The sequence below is a fragment of the Carassius carassius genome, chromosome 5 (assembly GCF_963082965.1).
Source record: "Carassius carassius chromosome 5, fCarCar2.1, whole genome shotgun sequence".
Classification (NCBI taxonomy): Eukaryota; Metazoa; Chordata; class Actinopteri; order Cypriniformes; family Cyprinidae; genus Carassius; species Carassius carassius.
In genome coordinates, this window is record NC_081759.1 from 40,618,976 (window position 1) to 40,646,449 (window position 27,474).

The 27,474-nt window shown below is 35.9% G+C and overlaps 1 protein-coding gene across 1 annotated transcript in view; it reads right to left on the bottom strand.

The window, feature by feature from the left end:
- Positions 1–8,540, bottom strand: part of LOC132140530 (serine/arginine repetitive matrix protein 4-like) — a 31,579-nt gene extending 23,039 nt beyond the window's left edge. Inside the window, exon 1 of the mRNA XM_059549300.1 lies at positions 7,739–8,540. Within this exon, the coding sequence (XP_059405283.1) occupies positions 7,739–7,869 (131 nt within the window). The 5' untranslated portion in view covers positions 7,870–8,540. The remainder of the gene's footprint in view (positions 1–7,738) is intronic.
- Positions 8,541–27,474: the final 18,934 nt, after the last annotated feature.

A 27,474-nucleotide genomic window follows, 5' to 3' on the forward strand; every position in this document is an offset into this window, starting at 1 on the left:
TGAATAAATCACTCCGTGGCTTACTATCAGAGCAGTGCAGACATTTGAAGCCCGAACATCTGCTCAGCCTGAGGGTGAAGGAAAGGAAATGTCAACTTAAGGAACACTTGTCCTTGACTGCAAGATTGATCCCTAAATTGAGAGGTGGGAGAGCTCCATTCGCTCGTTATTGCACAATAGCGAGGCAGTGACATCGCCACAGAAGCAGTCCCAGCCCAAATGAAGCATCAGTTATGCAAATGGAAGCAATTTTGCGTGAGTGGCAGATCGTCTTCCTGAAATGAGGATGGGCAAGGGATGGAAATGAAAAATGACGGGGAGGCAGAGAAGAGGAGAGCCAGCCAAGCTTGAAATGATTTAATTTAAGTGATGAAGGTTTGACTTTGATAAGTTTGCATTTTAATAATGGCCTTTGATCACTCCAGGAGTCCAGTGGTGAGGAAAATAGCACTACAGCACGTGTGCATCAGGAGTCGGCGAGCTGAGAGATACGTGAGACACAGCTTGTAGTAAGATGTGCCTGCTACTCGTCTCATGTTCAGTTTGACACAAACTGCTCGACTGAGTCTCAGAAGATTGCGTGAGTATCGAGCCAGCGATGTTCAACATCATCGGTGCAGCAGCACGAGTAAATAAGGTACAAACAAATTACAGAAAGCATGTAAGCATGTAAGGCATATGGCATGTTAATTAGCAGGAGTTTATCATCAAATTTCTCAAAGTCATGTAGATTTACCCTTCAAACCACTTTCTGAATGTCACAAACATCAACAGGCACTGCTATGAGCCAAACTTTTTGATGACAGAGCTATTTTTCATACAGTGCAGTGTTGTACTTGAAATAGTTTTATTTTTATTTTTTTTCAACTATGCATCATGTAAACAAGATGTGCTGTATTTTCTAAATATCAGCATTCTGTCAGTCCTGGTGCTGTAGGAAATCATCACACCAAATCTACATCAGACCAGTATAATATTTGATTACTGAAAATTATTTTTGAATGTTTTTTATATAGTTGCATTTCAATAAATTAGAATTTCTTGGAAAAGTTCATTTATTTCAGTAATTCAACTCAAATTGTGAAACTCGTGTATCAATGCACACAGACTGAAGTAGTTTAAGTCTTTGGTTCTTTTAATAATGATGATTTTGGCTCACATTTTTAAAAAATGAGATTTTTGTTGTGTGTTTTGGCATTTAAAAAAAAGTTTTAGTTAGAGTAGAGTAATGGCACTTTGACGTCACTTTGTAGGCAAAAACCCAGAAGTGAGTTTAGCACTTTCTCTTCCATCGTCCAAGAGTCAATGGGTTTTCTGAATGGGAGTTTGGTTAAATCCCCTAAAATAAGGTCCGTGGTTCACACAAACTCAAGATACTTTCATGTTTTATTCTACGACATAAAACACACCAGTCACACCCCACTCGTGACTTTATTAAACAATTACTTTTCTTTAAAAAGACAGATGTTAACCAGTTGCTAAATGGGACGACAGGCTCAGTCCGAGACATTAAATGTCATCAATCTCAACAGTTTATCTATTTACAGTATTTTCCAATCGTGGTGTATAATTTATACTACAATTAATTGTAGAAAAACCAATTAATAGTCCGCATTTTATATTGTTGTTTGACTATATATATATATTTTTGCTTTGTCTCAAAATGCAACATAAGTCTTTAAATGGAAGATGATCATTTTATCGCTTTTCTACTTAAAGTAAACTCATATTACGATTATTACATGTAAACACCACATTTACCGACTTAGTCACGGTGAAAGTGAAACTTTAATGATGCATAGTGCATAAATCCACAGTAATATTAAATGTTTACGGCCATATGAAGCTGTTACGAAGCATATAGATTGAGGATTTTCTAGAAGCAAGGATAAAATACTATTTTGTGCACCCACCATAACAAAACGATAGCTAAATGTGGTACTTTATTCACTAAAATAAGTTTAATCTTACCAAATCCAAAAACTCGCACACTCTGCTATTATTTAATAGAACAGTACATGGAGACACGTTTTAAAATATAATTAAAATATTCATATTAATGAATATTTATATCATTTTAATGCACCTTATTTCGAAATGTTTTCATACGTCCTTTATTTATGATTATTTCATTTATTCACTGTACTATTTATTACTAATGTCTCATTTCAGTTTTAGTTTGGCTCTAGTTTTGTATTCATTCCAGTTTATATGAAAAGGTTCATGTAGCGTGGATTAAAATCCATAAACAGGCTAAATCCTTTTGACTGAACGTGTTAAAAATCTGTTTAATAAGATTGTTGGGAGTGTGGTGGTGATGAAGCTGAAGATAGTTCATTTATAGCCCTAAGGTTTAGCTTTTATTTACTCTATTGAACCTGTTTGAGTAGCATTCTACTACACAGACTGACAGAGACTGTGTCTCATTTTGAAGGCTGCACCCTCTAAAGTTTGCATTTGTCATATTTCAGAAAAGTACCCATTTATATTGCCAAAGTAAGAAAGAAATTACAGTCATTTACTGCACACAGGAATTAGAGTCTGCATTCTAATGGTTGTTGTCTGAAATTAGATGACATTATGTGGCTGCCGAATGCTTTCTCTGAAAGGTGCAGAGTTTGTAGTATACTTAGCATGAAATAAATGTATTTCAAATGCATTTGAGTATATTTATATTTCACTGGGGTGTGAAACCAGTAGAGATTTGTAGTCGCTTCTTATAGTTTGCTATAGTGTTACACATGGTTTTTGGCAATGCTAGATTTTTTTTCCCTGTTATACTTTGACATTAATGTTAGTTTGGCTTTTAGCTAAACTAAACGAACTGCTAGAAAACATTTGCCCTGTGATACTTCCTAACAGCCTGTTTTGATTCTATTTGCATACAGACACTGTGAAAGAAAAAGTTAAATATAACTTACTTATTCATGTACACATTGCTGTAAATCCTGTGCACAATAAATAATGCAAGAAAAGTAATAAAATAAAAGCAAATGTAACCTCTCAAAAAGTTCAACCCAGCAAACAAACTAACACTTTCTAAATGCTATTGCAAAATATAAACAGGATGAGATAACATATTCACAATCCTTAGCAAAAATGTGTAATATGACCGCACCTCTCCTGGAAAATGCACATGCTCTAACTTATAACTTTTATTGTCTATTATGAGTCCAGACAGTTTTGCATACATTACAGCTGAAATTATCCCGAACCACTCGATTTGCTGAAAAAGAGCTACTGTTAAAACTTTATTCAGCTGAAATAGAAAGTCTGTAAATTATCAAGGCATGGAAAAAAGTGCACAAGTGGATTTATACTCATTAAATATGGCTGTTAATATTTAATGGAATCAGTATTACTTCCATAAATGTATGCAGTCCTGTGCCAGCACTTTATGGATTATTCATCCTGGTGATATTACTCCAGCATAACCCCAGGTTGTGCCTCGTTTTCCTTAATCTCACCAGCTTTCCAGTGATTCAGCGATGTTCTACAGTTCCTCTGAACATAGTAAAGGTTTGTGGGCTCCACAAGAAAAGGGTAAGATGGGGGTGAAGCATAAATTTAGTGTAACATTCCTCCCGGAGAAATATGATTTAATGTGCAGTTCACTGTGATTAAAATCCAATCTACAAAAGAAAGTACACCGTTCTGCACTAGATTCGGCACTGTGCAGAATAACCTTGAAATAGCCCTGAGAGCTTTAATACATTTCTGAATGGCAGCACATATTTACATGCACACACAGTTCATACTCTTACATGAATGGTGTTAAATGCACTATATAATGACGATTAAGACTTTATTTTCACTTTCTCAGCACAGACATGAAATATTCATTCACTCGAGTATCAGATCGCCAACATACAGTAAGTCCTCCATATCAAGTCCATATACTGCATTTCAACATCTCCCTGGTGTTTCACAGCTGTTCCTTTCATCTGGTTATTGACTGAATGTTGGACTCACTTCTGGCTAAATAAAATGTGTCTACTACCTCTGCTGGAATGAAGTAGTGGCTACATTTAAAAGGAATTATAGCTGAACCCTGCAGGCCTGGCAACCATATCAGTATTTCTGTGAGACAGCTACAGTCCCTTCAGAGACCCCACCCACCCAGAAGAACAAGAAGAATTGTGCAAAATGGCCTTCCAAAAAACAAAATAAGTCTTGAAATTAGATTCCTTGGAATGCCATAACTCTATTTGCGACCACCGCTTCAGCTGATTTAAATCGAATGAATTGGAACTAAACGGAACTGAGAGTTCTGACTGGCTTCTATATTAGGCCTTGACACACACAACCTTTGAACAATCCCGTTTCCTTCTGCTTTCAGAGAAAAAAACTAAAGAAAGACTGGGTGTACTAGACCTCGCCAATGAAGAGCACTGACATCATTGTCCTTCTGTTCGTTTTATAGCTCCAGCAGTAGCCTGGGTTTGTGGTGACTACTCAATTAAAAACAAAAAATAGAGGCTTGTACCAAGCTTTATAGATGTTACATAATGATTTGCAGGTCAATAGCAGTTTAAACAAATCGGAATTTAGCTTTTGCAAAAGAAAATGGTTGTGGAAAATCTTACACAAGCTTGTTTGGGTTATGATAATGAACGACGGGGTAACCGCAGTCTTCAATTCATTCAGTTTCAGCCAGTCGAATCAATAGCAGACGAACAATCAATCTTCGAAACAAGCAACTCGGTAAACTCAATTCCTTCTCAAAGCAAATATGTGCAAACCTTTTGTCTTCAAGAAAAATAAAACTTCTCTGGAAATTCATGTAAAAAGAAAAGACCAAGTAAATACACTTGATTGTTAGCAGGTGGGTTTTAAAAGCAATTTTAAAGCAAGTTTAAAGATGATATGACAAGTACGAGTCAATAATTTGCACAGGTTCAAAATTGCATTGTTGAGAGAAAAACAATAGATGTAAGTGTACGAGTCACATTTTACTATTATAGTCAGCAGTAAACTGAATAAAAAATGTATTTAAACTCTATAAATATGTATTTTAGTTCCCTGTCTATTCTACATCTATTATAAACACTATAGTTGAACAAATTGGGAATGCATTATACAATTAATTCTAGGCCCATGTGTGTGTATATATATTTATATAGGATTTGTATTGTTTACTATATACTGTAATACTGTATAGTGATTTTTCTTCTTTTGCATTTGGGAGCAGTCCCATTCCCAGGTTGGTAACCCTAATCTTTTTATTCTCCTAGTTAATCTAACATCTGCTAGGGGATGGGGTTCTCCCCCTTACTCTTTCTCCCACGGGCCATCTGCTTCCTAACCCACACAAACACACTTAGACTGAGTCCAGCTAAAACCCTCTGCATTTTTAATGAGGTTTGCCACTGAGAAGAACAGATTGTGTGGCTACAGTGACTGGGGGCAGGACCCTCTTGCTGCACGGGAGTGAACTCATCTCTCTAGTCTTGCCAGAAAACACTAGGTCTACAGACGAGGATCAGCAACACCCTTTGTAATCGCCCTGCGCTGTGGGCCTCTGTAAAGCTCAGTGACACCACGAGAAAGGAGGAGGAGGAGGAATTAGAAAATTAAACACAGCCGATTAAGTAGAGAGAAAAAAAATGATGCATAGGTGACCAGCATTTTTCAGCTGAATAACCAATAATGATGTTTCTCCAGTCATGCAGCTGATACTACAAGCTAATGGGCCTTATGCTTTGTGATTTATTACTGCAAACAGAAAGAAATCATTTTATTTCTCAACCATTTTAACATCTTATAATCTCGTAATGGCTGGTGTGATCTGTGCCTGTGGTAAAAACAACCAAGACAACCCCGAATGCTGAATTTGCACTGGTTAAATCAGTGCCATTGATTTGGTTGTAAATGTTGCTGTCATTACCAACCCTGTACACATCAACATCAACGTCAGGTGCACCCTGAAGGGTGAGCAGCCTTATGAATATGTAAATATTCACAGTGAGATAAACAGGTAGAGGGGAAGAGACTAATGAAAGAGCGAGAAGAGGCTACTGAAAGCAAAATGAACAATGTGAATTTTTAATCTTAACGTTCTCGCTGATGATAACAACAACAACAACAACAACATAAAAAGCCATTTTTGACTTCAAAATATGTTTTTGTGTGTGTGTGGGGGGGGGGGGGTTTCTTTTAAAGAGACTGTACACTCTAAAGGATTTTTCATCATTTACGCATCATTTTCACAAAAATATGTTTGTGTTTGGAGCAACATGAGGGTGAGTAAATGATTTCAGAATTTTCCTTTTTGTTTGAACATTTAAACAATGTTTTGTCAAGAAACCTAAATTCTAAACAACTAGTTTTACTCTTAAGGTCAATTATATTATTTAAACCACTTCAAATGACGATTTCTCTTTCAAGTCAGGAACAACATTTCTTTAAAGCAATGTTACATTTGATGTCTTAACAAAATACTGAGACACAGAAAGCAGCAGGTTTGTGGTGCATTTCAACTATGAAGCAGTTATGTGCTAACAGACTACGATGAAACCTTAGTGCTTCTACACTGCAACTCCAATCTCCCCGTGACTGCAAGATGAGTTACACAGTGCATGGAAAGATACATGCATAAGAGTGAATCACAAATCAGTTATGCACTCCTTACCGGCGTAATGAGCGAGGAGTAAGGCTTGATCCTGATTAACAGGAACTGAAGGAAAGGGAAGCAAAGCCCTGGTTTTTCTATTGCTATTTCGCCTTTTCTCTCTATTCGCCATGCTGCCATGCCTCCTAATTCATGGGTGAAGGAGAAGGTGCTGAGATCATCTTCATGTACTAACCTAAGGGCATGATGAAGGGCTCCACTCTGACTTGATTCATTAGGACTCTATGTAGCCTCTCGCTCTGCTGTGCACTTATGTGTGCACAAGTGAAACTGACTGGCCTCCAGTGAAGGACGGACGATGATGAATGTAGAGCACAGGAGAGCACAGTGTTTGTGTGATATAGAAATGGGAGAAAAAGTTGCATGAACACAAGCAAGGGCAACCAAATGAGAAGATCTGAGAGAGCTAGCTCTTAAAAATAAAGGTTCTTCACGATTCCATAGAAGAACCATATTTGGTTCCATAAAGAACCTTTAACGTCTGAGGAACCTTTCTAATTTTGTGGCAAAAAGAAGGTTGTTCAGATTATCAATCAATTAATCACTTTATTTATAAAGCACAATTAAACACAACTTTCGTTGACCAATGTGCTATACAGAATGCATTATTAGATTATAAAAAGATAAGAAATTGATGATTCTTTAAAGAACACTTGACTGAATGGTTCTTTGTGGAACCAAAAAAGGTTCTTCTATGGCATCGCTGTGAAGAACCTTTTAAGCACCTTTATTTTTAATCGCGTACTGAGATCCCAATACAAAACAGATGGTAGACAAAACAAAAACAAGACACATTTCAGGAATAAATAATGTGTTTTGCTATCTTACACTTTATTTTAATTTGTCTTTGGTACAGTGTAATTATACATGAGAGTAATATTAATTAGGGTTAGGATTAGGGTTACTTGCATGTTATTATGTATCATTTTTGTTATTATAATAGTAAGCACATGTAACGTGTAACAAGGACACCTTAAAAAAAAGTGTTAGCATGTTTTTTATATCTCGCACTCCAAAAGGAATGCTTTTAAATGGCATTCTGAAACAAAACGACTGCTAATCATCATTTTAGAAAGGGCATAAGAAGCCTCAGGCTACAGGACTCACTTTGTCACGGCTCTCCGCGCGGTGATGCTGGCGATGATGATGCTCTCGGGTCTCGGCATCGCCACGGCTTTGAACGTGCCCTGCCAGAACTTCTCAAAAAGCTGCTTCTCTCCCTGAAGCACACTTGCCATGGCGTCACGATGTTTTAGGGGTGAATACCGAGTCGATTGTGTGCCGTAGTTCCGATGAATCCTCTCACGGTGGATGTGTGTAGGCGGCTGAACGAGGGAGCTGTCCAAGTTCTGAAACCAGTGAGTGTTTGAGGCAGCGAAGCTCCTTTCCCCGGTGTTTGTGCTTGTCTTACGTTTTAAGTTCTCTTCAGAGTCCGTTTTACGTTCCCCCCATCAGTTTCATGACGACTGCGGCCAGCTTCTATTTATTGCCTCTGCGTCCTTCTTCGTGCATCCCGCCTTCAAGTCAGTTTAAGAGTCTGAAGCCACCAGCTGAATCGCTTTTTTACAATATGCATTGCACTCCCTTCAGTTAGAAATTACATTAACGAGCGTGCATGAGTCCAGGGCCAGCGTATGTGAACGGAAGAGTTGTCAACCTCAGCTCGCTCGCGTCGCGATGTGAGAAACTCAGCCGATGCTGGCTCGCTTTTGTTGCGCGCGCCTTGTGACGTTGAAGAAGAGAAGAGTATAGGTCACAGGGAGCGTGACCATCCCTCCGTGCTCGTTCTCTTTCTCTCTCGCGTCCTCTGACTCGAACAAAAGACAGTGCCTGTTGCCTTAATCAGCATAACAAAAGAGGCAGGGGTCGGCGCAGAGGCAGCAGACGGAGCATGTGTCAGGCACAATACTTCCGAGGCAAAGCATTTCCCCCATCAGCCTTCGAGTGCCCACAGTAAACCACCCTCCCTCTCCCAAACACCACCTGTCGCTGAAACCCCACCTGCAGAGTGCACAGGTGATAGTACTACAAACAAAAGGAACACGCCTCCACATTTAGTACCTTTGTATATACTGTACACTCTTCATATGCAAGTCATTCTTTCAGTTTGAAAGGCATCACTGAGGCAAAAGTATGCACATAGGTTCATTCTTCCGAATTACTATTGTTCACGTTTTAGAATAATTGTCAAAAGCCATTAAAGTGGTAAAATGTTAAAACTTTGTATTGGTCAAGTATTACCAAACATTTGTTTGGCAACACTTTGCAATAGGTTTCATTAGTCGACACTAGATTGGTTTCCATGAACCACAAATGAACAATACTTCTACAGCATTTCTTAGTCTTAGTCAATGTTAGTTTCAGCCTAATGCATTATTAAAATCACAAGTTGTATTTGTTAACATTAGTTAATGCACTGTGTTCTAACAAGAGCAAACAGTGAACTACTTGATTTTTTTTTAACTAGCATTAACAAAAATGAATAAATAGTGTATTAAATGTATTGTTCATTGTTGATACTTTAACTAATGTTAACAACTTTTTTATAGCCTATTAAAAGCTTCTAGGCATTTCCATTAAATAATTAAGTTCCTGAGTACTATACAATCATGTGTCTGCTAAAGGTACCGTGAAATAAACAACTTATAAAACACTAAAATAGTAACACTATAGTGATATCCTTCATCAATAACAAAACAACCATAACTTAACCCTTAAATCCTGGTGGTATTCTGGGGAATATGCAGACTATTGATAAAATTTGCATTGTAAAGCGACTACTTTAGTGACTTTAGTATAAAAGTCTGGATTTAACTTAACATTTTGATCCAAAAGTAACATGGGTGCATGCTGTGAGAAGGCTCTATGAAAGTGATAAAATGTTGTCACTTTCATAGGATGCACAAACTGTTATTTATTTATACTTGTTAATGACTTGATGATAGCAAACATAAAGTGTTACAAAAGTATCAGGTGATAATAGATGACATGAAGGTGTTAAAGAAGGTCTAGAAGAATGAAAAACTAGTATGCTGAAAGCAATATTATGGATTGAAATATCTGACACATAAGTGAAGCAGCTGAGCTTTCATCAGAAGGATACATAAAAAGTGTGAAGACAGAGGCTGATGTGATAGCTGCCATTCATTATTTCTGCTTATTGCTAACATGCTAACATGAAACTCCATGTGCAATGCCTCCATCCACTCCATTATAAAGGAGAACCACACTGCAGTGATATGAATGAGGATTAAGTCTTGGCACGGTTCAGTTGAACCAAATTCAAAGATTACTTCATCTTAATATCCCATATGTTATGTTTATACAGCTTTTCTTTAAGATGACTATGTGCACAATCAAAATCAAAAACATTTTTTTCTCTATGTATCAAAATACTATTTTTTATTTATTTTTTTGCACTAGCTAATTTTTGAATCAAATATGAATATTTATAAAATTATTTCTCTACTTTTTAAACACCTAGTGAACATCTTATGAGCAACCCTTCCCTATGAAAGAAACAAACATAAAATGCTAATGTGCGGAAGCTTTAAAAGAGATGTGGAGTTCATTTTTCTTTTACTGTTGTTCAATGCAAAACATTAATCCACTCTTAACACAAGAAATTGCTTATATTTTTTTTATGAAATTACTCATGACATCTCATATTTTGCATTCTCATATTAAAATGCATTGAGTGTTGGCTGTCATAGCATCTCTTTTTCTTCCTTCTATCATGTCCATTACCACAGAAGCCTGGCTCTATTCCTGTCACCACATGAAACAGAATTCTGGGTAACTGCTCAATCCTGTCAGCTTTTGTTTAATTCCAGTAGTCAACATGTCAAGAGATGGGATGCTCCGTACACAGCATAAGGACGGGGGGAAAGGCTACATAAATCACTGACAGAAATAAACTAGCATGAAACATCAATATAGATACAAACTGCCAGGACAAGATGTTGATTCATATTTAATTTCCTTGGAGTGCATTCCTGCATGAAAAGTCATCGAAATGCAAATTTATTTTGATAACTTTATATTGACGACTGAGAGAATGGACAGACATCATGTGATTTCATCTCTGTAAGGGAGATATTTTGATACTCATTACTAATTGCATGTTGTAAAGAGGCATATTCATTAGATTTCTGTTAGTAAGTTGTATTGCCAATTTTTAAAATGTAGTACTGTAAGTGTCACACTTATGTTCTTTTGTTGTGTTTTCATTCCTCGTGTTCTGTGACCTAGTTTTCCCTCGTGTTTGATGCTTTTGTTTTGTTCAGGTGTGTCTTGTCAGTTATCCTCATTTGCCTTCATATTTAAATTGTGGTCAGTTCACTGTATTGTTGTTGTTTTGCAGCGAGTTCCCTTTGCATCCATGGATTATCATCTGATTGGATTCTAATTGAACTCTTTTGTGTATTAAATGCATCGTCTTGTGCCTTCCCTCTACACGAGTGTGACAGTAGATTTGTTGAGGGCATAAAATGCATAAATTAGAAGAAAAAAAATATCTCACTGATTCTGGCCTTCACACAGACATTCACATTTCAATATGCAAATGCAAAATATCATATACTCATAAATAGCATCACTAGTTTACTGTGAAACAGACTTGATGGTGCAAATTACAAACGTAATTAAATCAAAGTGGCAAAAATAGCCAAACCAGCTGCGATGTCCTGAGCATTCTTCAATTAGCACATTTCACTGTGATTCACACCCAGTCTGCTCTACAAGGACAAATCAGCTGGAATCAATAGCCCTTATCCCCCGTCTACCAGTGATCTTTATCATAGTGAACAAATTAAACTGAAGCTAAAGGCAATCAGTTAATGAACCAGCAGTCTTGAAGCTCATTCCGTATCTTTGTCTGTCTGAATGCCTCTGGATGACTTTGCACTGGATTATTCTGGAAGATCATTATTCTGGAAATACACACAGTGGAGTATGGGATCTTTTTTTTTTTTATCTGGAAGTAAATATAATTTTTTTTTCTTTTTTTTTTTTTTTTTTACATCGTCTTAACATCATGCTTTCAGTAAAGCAAAATATATAAAATTTTACCCCATTCAGATGTTTGGGGTCAGATGTTTTTATGCTTTTGAAAGTCTCTTACACTGTATGTTCATCAAGGCTGCATGCTGTATTTATTTGATCAAAGTACACAAAATCTGCAATATTATGAAATATTGTTACACTTTACCATTAATTTATTCCTTTTGAAAACTGGAGTAATGCAGAAAATTCTGCTTATATATATATATATATATATATATATATATATATATATATATATATATATATATATATATATATATATACCCCACGTTTACATTTGAAGATTGCAGTTGTTGATACAAAACTCAAATGCTCACTGAAAGTCAATGATTGCTCACTGATTGCTCATCTACTGTAATTTTAATATAAATCTAATTTGCTGATTTCTTCTCCCCAAATGCAAGAATCAACTGTTACTTAAATTGTGGCCTTGCATACTCTAAATGCTTGTTACAGCAGTTCTTTTACCCAATTGACCAGCTCCATAGAGGGTCACAGTTCTCTCATCAAGTGCAAAGCCAGCATTATAGCCCCCAAAAAGTTAGCAAATCATAAGAGGAGGCAATGAAGCAAAACTTACCCAGTATGGTTCAGCACAAGCTGACAGTGTTAGCTTCTGGCCATATTTGCAGACATCTAGGTTTTGCCATTAGAAACAGCATTTACTGTCGTTTTTGCATTTATCCAATTACAAACAGTTGGTATTCATATAGCCTGTGTCCGTAGAAAAGTGAAAGATTCAATTAGCTAAGTGCTGAATGTGATGTTAGATAATAGTGTTCCTAATGGATTGTACTGTACAGAGCATATGATGATAACTAAAGTTCTGCGGAGGCAAAAAAAGAAGAAGTTCTGATAAGGATCATTAGGTTTTTGTTGGGAAATATAAACGCCAGTCATTTTTTGTTGATGATTAAGTCATGGCTCAGGCTGCGGCTGATTCCCGCGTATCACAAACTAGGGTTTAATGAACCCTACAGTTCATGTTTTTAAAGGTTAACTTCAAGTTAAATAATGCTCTACAGTTTTCACTTTGCATTTTAATAACAGCTGATTCATTTTAAAGGAGAAGTTTACAAACAAAGATGTGGATGAGTTTGCATCTTGTCTTGAAATGTCTTGAAATCACTTGCTCAGGAATGGATGCTCTACAGTGAATGGTGAAACAGTGAATACAGTGAAACATCACAATAATCCACAAGTAATCCAGTCCATCAATTCAGGTTTTGTGAAGTGAAAAGCTGTGAGTTTGTAAGAAACAAATCCATCAAGGTGCTTTCAATTCAATATGCTTTCACCAGTGAAACTTTCTTCTGTAAACTGATGGACAGGAGTCTTGTGGATTATTGTGATGTTTTTATCAGCTGTTTGCACTCTCATTCTGACGGCACCCATTTACTGAATGAGCAAGTGATGTACATTTCTCCAAATCTGATGAAGAAACAAACTCATCTACATCTTGGATAGCCTGAGGGTGAGTACATTTTCATGTTTTGGTGAACTATTGCTTACATTGTCGCATTACATTAATTGCACTTTAGCAGACGCATTCTCATTCAAAGCATCTTGCAGTACATTTTCACTACAGGGACAAGCAAGCAAAAAACTAGAGGTTAAGTGCCTTATTCAAGGGCACAAATGGTTTTAGCGCATGGATGACACCATCTGAGACCTGAAATTACAACCTTTAGCTTTAGCAACTCAAGATCTATAACCACTCAACCGCTCCATATTTTTTTCACAAGCACAACCAAACCTAACTGAGTGCTGCTTATTTCCTTTAGAATGAAATGACTGCCACAACCTTTTTGCCATTGTTGACGTTCTGCATGCGTGTACACATTGAGAAAGGTCCTTGATGAGTAGATGAAGTAGTTCAGCTACTGTTAGCTCTGCAACAGCATCTAAGAGAGCAGTCAAACATGGCAAGGGTACGAGGGACACATCCATCCCCTCGCATTAACCCGCTGTCATTCTTCTCTCACCTCAGGGTAGAAAGAGGAGACCTTTCGAAACAGAGCTGATGAGACATAGCCTAAGGCTAGAGCATAATGTTTATCAATAATGATAGTCGCCATTTCTAGTTAGGTTAATGGAAGCTGTAAATGGTAACTAAAGAGACAGCTTCTCCTCCATAGCTGGGTTAGGGTGCTATTTTGGGCTGTTGTTCAGTCTCTTAGTCACACTCTTGCCGAAGAGAGTGCTTTACAGTCGCCGCTATGCTTGTAGCAATGTGTGCTAGTGTTTACGTATTATTCTTGTTTGTTTCTTGCAGTAAATAAGGTTGAGTTCTGCAGAATTCTATGACTAAACACTGTTGCTTCCATCTGTTTATTTATGCATTAACTGGTTTGCTGTTTATTGGATGGTGTGGCACCTCTTTCCGTCACAGTTTGCTCTATCTACAGGCTTCAAGCTGCATTTATGTATTATGCATAGATCACAGAATTACTGCAGTGGCTAAGCTAATTTGCGCAGTTGCTGTGCCAAGTGACAGACAAATAGAAAACTATCATAATTCTGCTAGAATTGACAATTAACAGCATTATCTGGTCCTCACGCAGAGGACAGATTGTTTTATATAAAACCCAGACAGTCTTTAAAAGCCAACAAGGATACTCAATGTTTGTTAATGTTATATATATATAGATTTTTTTTTTCCTTTTTTTATGATTAATGATTTTTTTTTACATCCATGGACCTGGTTTGCAATGAAGAAGAGCTGTTTGCGCAGTAGTAACAAAAAAGTTCTGTTGACACAATAGATATCTATCAAACAACAATATGCATTTATATTTGTGAGAAAAACAGAATAAACACGGATTCTGTCCAGACAACTATTTGGTTTCATTCGCACAGCAGCAATTAAGAGTGCCAAATATGCTAATGATCTTATACAGTCTGGTAATTAAAGAGAGACAACTACATTTTTTATTTTTTATTTTATTCTTTATTTGACAGGGTCAATGGACAATAAAGTATTTGCACAGAATAACCTACAAAGCTAAATTTCATCTGCTTTTTTTTTTATAACTAAAACACCATAAATCATATACCGAGGCATAACGTAATTTTAGAAGTGCGTTTGGTGGAAGTGTGCTAAATGAATAGAACATCAGTGTACATAAATGCAACAATGCAACATAAGTGCAGGCTGTACAGTTGCTGTCAATCACTAATGTTAGGTCTGTCCACCTCTCTCGGCTGCAAGAAAGTGCAGAAAATAGGGGTATTGTGCAGCAAAACAGCAAATGTTTGAGTAAAGGTGGGAACACAAAAAGGTGGGGAAAAAAGCAATTTTAGAACAATGAAAGTAGTCTTACATAAATTACTCGAGAGCAAGAGAAGGGAATTGTTGTTACCTACCTATCTATATATGTATATGTGTGTGTCTTTAATTGATTTTTATTTTAGTTTGCTTTAGAAAATGTAGTTCTTCAACCTATTTCAGTTAGTTGCAACGTTGCTTTCACCGAACACTTACAGTACACTCCTACAGAAGGACACACAAATATGATTGTGGGCACAACAAAATACCAAATTTTAAAGAAAGATCAGCAAAAACATTTTAAAACATTGCTGAACGAATATTTTTTAATAAATATGACCCTTATACTCCTTATAATTTGTATACACACTATTTTTGTTTGTTTATAAACAATGTTTTAGATCTGTATGGCATTTAAATGTAATTTTTTTCATCAAGGATGCATTACATTTATTAAAAGTGGCAATAAAGATGCTCACATTGTTAAAGGAAATTATTCCAAATAAATGCTGATCTTTTGAGCTTTCGATTCATAAAAGAATACCGAAAATAAACATATTGCTGATAGTAAAAGGAAAAGTTTATTTGATATCAAATCAGCATATCAGAATCATTCCTGGAGGATCCTGTGACACTGAAGACTGGAGTATTTGATTTGCCATCACATGAATAAATTACATTTTAAAATATGCATTTATTCTGTAATATTCTTTTTACAATATTGCTATATTTAAAATATTTTGATTAAATAAATGCAGCCTTGGCGAGTTTTCAAAAACACTGAAAAAGCTTGCAGACTGCAGACTTCTGGAAAACAGTGCATGCTTTCAATGAAAAGATTTGGAGGTCAAGGTTTGCCTGGGTTGCATGTCTGCTAGATGTCTGCAGAAAAAAGAAAACAAATCAGAACACATTCAAACAAAGTACACCATTACTTCCATGTTATACTCAAAGTATTTTAGTAGTATAATTTAGTGTTTCTCATCTTTTTGTATGTTTTCTTGTTTTGATTTTGGCCTCAGTGACACCTGCCACAACAGAGCATCATTTCACATCAGACTACAGAGCATCTTCACATTTTTATTCATATTTGTGCATTCCTAACTTTTCCTGCCAGTAGTGAACTTTAAGTCGTCAAGTCAAGTCACCTTTATTTATATAGCGCTTTAAACAAAATACATTGCGTCAAAGCAACTGAACAACATTCATTAGGAAAACATCAATAATGCAAAATGATAGTTAAAGGCAGTTCATCATTGAATTCAGTGATGTCATCTCTGTTCAGTTAAATAGTGTCTGTGCACTATTTGCAATCAAGTCAACGATATCGCTGTAGATGAAGTGTCCCCAACTAAGCAAGCCAGAGGCGACAGCGGCAAGGAACCGAAACTCCATCGGTGACAGAATGGAAAAAAAACCTTGGGAGAAACCAGGCTCAGTTGGGGGGCCAGTTCTCCTCTGACCAGACGAAACCAGTAGTTCAATTCCAGGCTGCAGCAAAGTCAGATTGTGCAGAAGAATCATCTGTTTCCTGTGGTCTTGTCCTGGTGCTCCTCTGAGACAAGGTCTTTACAGGGGACCTGTATCTGGGGCTCTAGTTGTCCTGGTCTCCGCTGTCTTTCAGGGATGTAGAGGTCCTTTCTAGGTGCTGATCCACCATCTGGTCTGGATACGTACTGGATCCGGGTGACTGCAGTCACCCTCTGATCTGGATACAGACTGGATCTGGTGGCTACGGTGACCTAAGAGAGAAACAGACAAATATTAGCGTAGATGCCATTCTTCTAATGATGTAGCAAGTACATAGGGTGTTATGGGAAGTGTTCCCGGTTTACCTAATTAATGCAGCCTAAAAATCCTTTAACTGACTTGGATATTAAAAGCATATTAGTATGTTATGTGTAAGCCAGGTTAAAGAGATGGGTCTTTAATCTAGATTTAAACTGCAAGAGTGTGTCTGCCTCCCGAACAATGTTAGGTAGGTTATTCCAGAGTTAAGGCGCCAAATAGGAAAAGGATCTGCCGCCTGCAGTTGATTTTGATATTCTAGGTATTATCAAATTGCCTGAGTTCTGAGAACGTAGCGGACGTAGAGGATTATAATGTAAAAGGAGCTCATTCAAATACTGAGGTGCTAAACCATTCAGGGCTTTATAAGTAATAAGCAATATTTTAAAATCTATACGATGTTTGATAGGGAGCCAGTGCAGTGTTGACAGGAACGGGCTAATATGGTCATACTTCCTGGTTCTAGTAAGAACTCTTGCTGCTGCATTTTGGACTAGCTGTAGTTTGTTTACTAAGCGTGCAGAACAACCACCCAATAAAGCATTACAATAATCTAACCTTGAGGTCATAAATACATGGATTAAAATTTCTGCATTTGACATTGAGAGCATAGGCCGTAATTTAGATATATTTTTGAGATGGAAAAATTCAGTTTTACAAATGCTAGAAACGTGGCTTTCCAAGGAAAGATGGCGATCAAATAGCACACCTAGGTTCCTAACTGATGACGAAGAATTGACAGAGCAACCATCAAGTCTTAGACAGTGTTCTAGGTTATTACAAGCGGAGTTTTTAGGCCCTATAATTAACACCTCTGTTTTTTCAGAATTTAGCAGTAAGAAATTACTCATCATCCAGTTTTTTATATCGACTATGCATTCCATTAGTTTTTTATATTGGTGTGTTTCACCGGGCCGCGAAGAAATATAGAGCTGAGTATCATCAGCATAACAGTAAAAGCTAACACCATGTTTCCTGATGATATCTCCCAAGGGTAACATATAAAGCGTGAAGAGTAGCGGCACTAGTACTGAGCCTTGAGGTATTCCAAACTGCACTTGTGATCGATATGATATGATACTTCTTCAATCACTGCTACAAACTGATGGCGGTCATATAAGTACGATTTAAACCATGCTAATGCACTTCCATTAATGCCAACATAGTGTTCAAGTCTATGCAAAAGAATGTTGTGGTCAATAGTGTCAAACGCAGCACTAAGATCCAATAAAAATAATAGAGAGATACAACCACGATCAGATGATAAGAGCATATCATTTGTAACTCTAAGGAGAGCAGTCTCAGTACTATGATACGGTCTAAATCCTGACTGGAAATCCTGACATATACCATTTTTCTCTAAGAAGGAATATAATTGTGAGGATACCACCTTTTCTAGTATCTTGGACAGAAAAGGGAGATTCGAGATTGGTCTATAATTAACTAGTTCTTTGGGGTCAAGTTGTGGTTTTTTGATGAGAGGCTTAATAACAGCCAGTTTGAAGGTTTTGGGGACATATCCTAATGACAATGAGGAATTAATAATAGTCAGAAGAGGATCTATGACTTGATGACTGGAAGCACCTCTTTCAGGAGCTTAGATGGTATAGGGTCTAACATACATGTTGTTGGTTTAGATGATTTAACAAGTTTATACAATTCTTCCTCTCCTATAGTAGAGAATGAGTGGAACTGTTCCTCAGGGGGTCTATAGTGCACTGTTTGATGTGATACTGTAGCTGACGTCTGAATGGTTGCAATTTTATCTCTAATAGTATCGATTTTAGAAGTAAAGTAGTTCATAAAGTCATTACTGCTGTGATGTTGGGAAATGTCAACACTTGTTGAGGCTTTATATTTCGTTAATTTAGCCACTGTATTGAATAAATACGTGGGGTAATGTTTGTTTTCTTCTAAAAGAGAAGAAAAGTAATCGGATCTAGCAGTTTTTAATGCTTTTCTGTAGGATAGGTTACTTTCCCGCCAAGCAATATGAAATACCTCTAGTTTTGTCCATTTTTCGGGGGCTGCTCTCTTTAGGGTGCAAGTATGCTCATTATACCATGGTGTCAAACTGTTTTCCTTAACCTTCCTTAAGCGTAAAGGAGCAACTGTATTTAAAATGCTAGAAAAGAGAGAGTCCATAGTTTCTGTTACATCATCAAGTTGTTCTGAGGTTTTGGATATGCTAAGGAATTTGGATACATCAGGAAGATAACTTAAAAAGCAGTCTTTTGTGGTAGAAGTGATGGTTCTTCCATACTTGTAACAAGAAGTAGAATTTACAATTTTGGCTATATGAAGTTTGCAAAAAACTAAATAATGATCTGAGATATCATCACTTGGCTGCATCATTTCAACACTTCTACATCAACATCAATTCCATGTGACATTATTAAATCTAGAGTATACATTGCATTTACATTTAGCTGACGCTTTTATCCAAAGCGACTTACAATAGCTATATGTCAGAGGTCGCACGCCTCTGGAGCAACTAGGGGTTAAGTGTCTTGCTCAGGGACACATTGGTGTCTCACAGTGGATTCGAACCCGGGTCTCTCACACCAAGGGCATTTGTCTTATCCACTGCACTAACACCACCCCATGTATGATTTCGACAATGAGTAGGTCCTGAAACGTGTTGTCTAACCCCAATAGAGTTCAGAATGTCTATAAATGCTGATCCCAATGCATCTTTTTCATTATCAACATGGATATTAAAATCACCAACTATTAAAACTTTAGACAACTTTGAGTATGCAGTTACCGTTCCATGATTCTTATATATTTCAAACTTGCTGATAAAATTTGTCATGCTCTGAACAAGTCAAAAGCAAGAGTATCACTTTAATTAAAGCAGGAAAACATGACAATTATCCGTCCTGCTCTGCACAACCCTTCACAAACAAACAGCAAATAGTCCCCAGTCTGCCGTAGATTCACAGCAGCTTCATTGAATTAAAGTGCGATTGATTTTGAGGGCTGGGAGGGGATACTTGTTATTTTTCCATGCACAAAGGCAACACTATTCTGAAAGAGTCTCGGCTGCTTGCATTAAAGTGAAAAGCGATCAAATAGAGAAGATGTGTCTTACCCAGGTAAGTGACCATCCTTGCCCAATTAAAGCAGCAGATCTGACACGCGGCTCATAGGGTGCAAGCACAGTTCACTCAATAAATATTGACTGTTATGTTCTGTCTCTCTCTCTCATTTCTTTTCAGTCCAGCTTTCTCTTTCTTTCACTCTTTTCCCATCTGTCTTCCTGCTGCCTCAGTTTCAAGTACACAACTTTGGTCGTCTCCAGGGGATAAAACCTCACCCCACTTGTTCTTGTTACACAAAGGAAACTGCATTTCTGTCTTGGAGAAAACTTGACTCAAAGCAACAGAAATAAAGCAAACAATCTGTTTTTGCTCTATTGAAAAGCAACCGGAAACAGAGAACTCATTGTGTTTTCTATCCATCTCTTCATTATTTCAAAGAGAGACAGAAATGGCCTTTTGTTTTCCTTCAATGCAAACAGCATGAGGAAAGCACAATCTTACGTCAGAATAAAGGAGACAGACAAAAGCCTTTGTTTTTGCCTTCTAAACGAGGTGGGAATTAAAAATCGATTTAAGTTTGAAAATTAGTTTGATGTTTTGCTTGTGAGATCATTTCATTTAAAAGTTGACCCCAAAATTAAATTATGATTAATATTTATTCACCCTAATGTTGTAGTTAGAGACCTCTTAAGTCACCAAGTTTACCATCAGGGTGTAATACATAAATAAATATTTTGGCTGGCTCTTCTGGATGAACCAGTTGCTTCAGTTCAGTTCAGAGAAATTTAGCATTACATCACTTTCTCACCTCTGCAGTGAATGGGTGCCGTCAAAATTTGCTTCTTACAAACACATTTTCTTTTTCAAAAGAGGTTAATTGATGGACTGTAGTTATATTATTACTTGTTAATTATTTTGGCATTTTTATTATCAGCTGTTTGGACTCTCATTCTGACGGCACCCATTCACTGCAGAGGTCCATTGGTGAACATGTGATGGAAGTGCGATGATGAAGTAAACTCTTTTCGAACGATCCAGTCACAATGCTTTCAAATTAATACCTGTAGAAGTTTGGAAAACATAAAGGGGTATATATTGAATTTTCTTTTTTTTTTGGTGAACTATTTATTTAATTAATCTGTCACATGCATTATGGATTGCCAGATAACTGAAAAGGTATTTACTGCTGGTTTATGCTCTAAGAAACTTCTGATGGGGTCAATAATGAGTGCAAAACACACTTCAACTAGGCATTTGCTTTATATTTATTAATGCAATAAAAAAGTTGCTTCAAAGCAGGAAAATAAGCCGAATATATGCGCAAAAACCTGTGGAAAATGAATTAAAACCTAAATTTAGTGTGCTGGAACTTCACAGTGAGGGCAGCACACTTATCTGTGCATCTTAATTAACAGTTCTGTCATTGTGAACATCTTCGCACAGTGGAAACTGGCCATATGAAGTGAAAAGTCTTGGTGGTATCTGTGCATCAATTTAATTAAATGCTTCTATCTTTTATTAATATATCATAGATTTGTATGCGTGGTGACCCAAGGAGGTTAAAACAATGAGTTCCACCCTAATGTCTGCTTTTACAGTAGAGCTATTTTATTCTACATCTGAAAAATGTGAAGATCATGAAAAATGCTTGATTTTTACAGACGTTTTTAACAGAGTCTATTATTTGATTTCCATGATGATTTATGATGAATGACGGTTTATGGTTTCCAGAAGGAATAAGACCACAATACTCCTCTTTTCTCAAGAGGACATTCTGGAGAAGGACACTGACAACAGAGCTGGCAAAGATAAAAATCAATCAATACTGCAGTATGAAATGATATTCCCCTCCCTGAATAATCCTCCGGGAGACAACAACTCAACCAGGACTGCTGCTGATGAAATTATATATATATATAAACACCATTCAGACATTTAATAGGCAACTTGTGGTTTACTTTCAGGGTTTAAGTAACTAATTCTGAGGGAATAATGTGACAAATTGAATCTATATATGAGATTGTGTGGTATAATTATTACATATCTTAATATTAAATCAATGTGAAAAATAAATAGAAAAGAGAAAATTAAAATAAAAAGCCGTACAGATGCATGCTTATGATTATGAAAAGATGTTTCTGAAAAAAGTCTTTTATGCCCAAGACTGCATTTATTTTACCGAAACTACAGTAAAAGCCAGTAATATTACTAGCTGTGTATTACTAGTTATACAAAGTAATATTATGAAATACTATTTAAAGCTGATTTTTATTTAGATATATTTTAAAATATCATTTGCATGTTCAGCATTATTACTCCAGTCTTTTATGGTTTTACAGAAATAATGTTCTTTGCATAGAATCGTGACAAAATTGGATCATATTTCCAAAAAAAAAAAAAAAAAAAAAACATTAAGCAGCAAAAACAGTTCAATATTGATAATAATAACCATTATGAAGAATATTGTGCCAGTAATAACTGTACAGCAAATCAGCATGAAACGTTTTACCGTTATGTATATTTGATTAGTCACCAAGAAATAGTGCAGAATGGTAATTTCTTTCGTCATTGCATGGTAAATTCATATATGCAGAATCATAACAAAACCACATATTTTCGGTATGCTCTTAAACGTTTGGAACCCACCTTATTGCAGCAAAAAAAAAAAAAAAAAAAAAAATATATATATATATATATATATATAATAATAACTCTTTTTTTTGCCATTAGGGTGTGAATAAAATATCTGTTGTCCAACTACAGCGCAGCTATGAATTGCTCACTACCATTTGATATTCATAAGGCTGCATCTGGGAGAGAAACCATTCAGAAGTGTTTCATTCAGTCACTTTTATGACTGAAATGAAAATCAAGTCATCACAAGACCTGCATAAACACACCAGCACTCTTCCTCTGCGCCTCTTCCCTTAATACGCAAAGCCACTTTTGTATCAGCGTGGCGTGAACAAACAAAGCCATTGATTTTCCTCCCCAGTCATATTTCCTCTCAAGCAGACAGCAGCGCTCAGTCTTGTTAATGGTTTTGGTATTTGAGTTTATCGGAGTCTGTGCTGGAGTTATGGCAGAAATGTGTTTCTAGCTTACTGATTCATATAGATCATGACTGCTGCAGTCATAACATCAGATTTCATCAGTTGGTCACGCTTTATAACTCCTGTTTACTGTGTAGCGATCAAATGAATCGGTGTGCATTAGGACTGTTGCAGGAAACAATGAATCCACTTTACAGCACATGCTGCTGATGATGTGTTGATGGGAAATCTGTGAGAAATTGCTTACCGGGTGGCTGCTTTGGAAAGGTAGAAATACAACACATATTGCAACATATTCCCTTCATGCCTGCAAGTTTTCAGTTTCACGTCATAGAAAGTCATTGTTAAATAACTTGAGTGTTATAGTGTTAAACTCTATTTGTATTTTAGCTGTGGATATTTAAAAAAATTAATTTAAACTCTGCTCGGACAAACTCTCAAGTTAAAGATCAAGTTCAGAGGGGCATTAATCAAAACCCTTCGTTCAGTCAAACCTCAGTGTCTTCAAAATGTGCCATTTGTGGAGAAATGCTTTATTAAGAAAAGGAGGAATTTTGACTATTTTTGCAGTTTCTTTTTTTATAAACAAACTCAAATTATGACAATTTTATTATCAAATTTAAACGTTAAATGCCATTTTGAAGGTCTTTTCATTCACTGTCAAAAGCTTGTTAGTTTGCTGAAAAAAAACCTTTAGAAAAGACCACATATCTGAAATCATAAATATATTGAATATTAAAATATTCACAGTACATGCATTGTATTTCTATTTTATTTGCTTCATCCGATTCTGTCATTAATATGAGAAACGGCTAAAAACAAATGTCTTCCATCTTTTTTTTAACCCTCTAACTCTAGCACTCTCTATTCTTATTATATTCTTTTGAAAATTAAAGCCTTGCTCTCCATTTACTTTGCATAAACAAACTTACTATTATATAATTTTTAAAAAGTGCTACGTGTGCTGCATTAAGCTAACTGAGACTTTTATAGCACTTGCACATCATTGCTCTTCATTTGATTTTGATTGCTTCCACTTGCTTTATACGTCGCTTAAAAGCGTCTGCTAAATGACTAAATTTAATACAATAATATAAATATAATAAATAGTTACATAATAATCAATAAAAAATAGGTTTTTATGACACCTTGACAATACAGGATAATAATAAGCAGAAAGCAGAGACTTTTTTTTACCCAAAATTGATCTAATTAAAACACCTAATGTGTTTCTGCTGGGAAACAACACAAAATGACTGAGAAGGTCACATATATCAAACAAGACCACTGACCCAGGCACAGACCGGAGGAGAAAACCGGCAGGGTGTGAAAACCAAAGACAAATCCAGCTCTCCAGCTGATGGTGTTTAAGCACTGGGTGTTGCATGTAACCTTCAGTCTGCTGGGACAGAGCTGCTTTGTGCTAAAACTCCTCCAGCGTTCCTCCATGATGCACGGTTTTTTATTTTATTTTATTTTATTTGTATCTGTCTCTGACATATGTCCCTCGTCACTCTGTGTTCTTATCAGTCTTCTCTCAGAGTGAGGTCTTGACCACCCCGAGGGAGGAGATGATCTTTCCACTAAATTCACTCTCTCCACTGTAGGCCCTTGTGATCCGGAGAGCTGTCACTCATGCTGACCCATGTGACCCTTGAAGGAAAGAGGCTGGGGTGCTACGGATTACTACGGTGTGTGTGTTGTTAGCTGTAAAAGTACTCCACTGGTGTGGGCTGGTGTCTTGCTGTGACAGCTGTCTGTCAAAGATGACTTTTTTTTTGCATGCAGATTTGCCTGTAACCTTACTAAAAATAAAACCTGATATAGTGCTTCCCATCAAGAGGAAATCTGTCAATTTAAACGGCAATCCACTTTACCCTCTCAAAAGGTTTTATTCATTAATTTTATTAATTTTTTTTATTAATTTTTAACTACTAAATATGTATATAGTCTATTTGATTTAATATATAATATATATTGCATGATATATAATTTATTGCATTTTTTTAAATAATGAGATTAAGACTCAAATAGCATTAAAATAGCTTTTCAACATTAACAGAATTTGCAACCCATTTTACTTTTACTATCTAAAGGATTTCTGAGAACATTGCAATATTTAAGAAATAAAACTGTAGATTTTATTTGGCAGGAATTGATTGCAAAAAGTATGAAGGAAGTGAATAAGGCCAATTTTGATTTTTATGTCAACTTTAAGATTCACAAAGAACATTCTAAAGTCCTTTGGAAAACAATGCATGTAGAAAGCAACACACTGAGGAATACTTTTGTAATTTGCAAATATATGTATATATATATATTCAAGAACGAAGCACGATCATTACTGAACATAAGGTAATCAGAAAAGCAGTCACATGCAAAATAAAATGGGGTTATGTCCTCTTATAAGTGTTAAATGGAAGCAGGAAGTGAAACCCCATACTGGTTTCATTCTGTTGAAATTATAACTTAAACAGATTAATTAGTGAACCATGTATAAATACATTTGTGCTGTTCTTGGTTCATTTGCCCCGAAAATAATCTGCAGATTCATTAATGGGGTAATTACCCAGAGAGCCTCAAAACTACCCGTTTAAAACAATGCTTCATCTACTTTCAATTACATCTTAAGTGCAGATGAATACTGAACAGATCCAGCTGTTGTGCCATTAACGCTTATATGGTTTGAAATGGTCTGTTTCCAGTACCTATATGCTTCAAGGACACCTGTCGTACAAGTGTTTCAATTCCATGCACATTTTAATCCATTATGAGACAACATGAAACACATGCACATTAATGGAAGCACTGATTCACATAAGAACCAACAGATAGCTCACTAGATAGATAGATAAGAGCTGTCTACAGGCTTTAATTCAATTAATTACATTGTAAGATGCTGTTTCCAACTAAAACAGTTATAATTCTAGCTATAACCAGTGAATGAAAGACAGACAGATATGATATATACAGTATAGACAGATTGAGAGTTATGTTTGAAGAGAGTTCAGTACTGTTTGAAATTTACTTCTAAAATTAGCAATTTTTTTTTACCAGGTTCCTACATTTATGTTTTGTTTTAATTTATTTTTTTCATTTTAACTGCAAAATAACCTACAGTATACAGTACTTTGCCATAAGAGTAAAATGCATGAAAATGCTCATTTCAGATGCTACTTAGAAGCTAATGCATCTGATCTCTTCAATTATAGAACACAAAATGAATGATATACAGAATGAGGCATGGACAGACAGATAGATTTAAGAGCCTGCATTCATTAACTCACTGAATAGAATAAGACATCATAACCAGGAACTCGTTTTCTCATGATGTTGTATCACATTCCGCAGAGCTATCAGCTCTGACTCTAGATGCGTGTGTGTGTGTGTGTGTGTGTGTTTTATTATACATAAGGTAAACACATAACACAACAACAGAACACAAAAACAACAATAAAACAGCAGTAATAATAACAATGAAAAAATAATAATAATAAATAATAATAATAATAATAATAGTAATATGTAGAAGTATTAAGTAAGTGATGTTGATATTGATAAAATCAATAATAACAATAATAATAATAACAACATTTATATCAATAATAATAGCAACAGTAATAACAGTAATAATAGTAATACTAAATATGGCGATGATGATAATATTTTGTATTGAAAGTACAATTGCAATAGTTATATAAATAATAATATAATAACAACAACAATAGTAATAATAATAATAATAATAATAAAAACAATAGTAATAATAAATAATAATAAACAAATATATATATATATATATATATATATATATATATATATATATATATATATATATATATACATAATAATAGTAATGCTAAAGATGCCGATTATAACACTTTGCGTTGATGGCGACAGTGATATCAATAATAATTATTGTAGTAATAATGATAATAATAATAACAATAATAACAATACACACACGTGTGACACACACCCACCACATACCACACCTCTCCTAGTTTCTGTGTCAGTGTGCAAAAAATATATATATTTTTTTTTTTTCCTTTTCTTTTTTTTTTTTTTGTGTGTGTGTGTGTTAACAGTCTTGCTCGGCTCGTTGTGTTCTTCAGCAGTGACTGTATTTGGAGAGGCTCCTCCGTCCGCTTTGTATTGATCCCTCTACATCTGTTTGCTCTAAATGAAAAGCAGAGAATGGAGATGGTTGATGAATGTGAAAACGAATGCTGGGTGACAGATCGAGTGTACAGTGCCAAGCAGTTTGCTCTGCTCTCAAATGATGGCATTTGATTTAGTCTGGCTTCTGCAAGTGTTGTTACACACAGAGAGTAGACAATCAATTTCTCTCTCGTTCTCACGTCGTCTCGTTCTTTTTCGCTTTCCTCAGATGACCAATTTACTCTCGTTCCATTGCTTTTTCTTTCTTTCTCTCCCTCTCTTTCATTTCTGGGACATGTGTGCACTCTATTCTTCCTCTTTTTCACTCTCGTTTCTTTTCTTGGGTTCTCTTGAGTCACTGCAGCTGCCCTCTTGAAATGTTAAAGTGGCTCATTCTCTGAATGACCAGGAAGCATTGCTACGCACAAGACTCTTGAAATGAATGCAGGTGGAAACCAAAGAAAA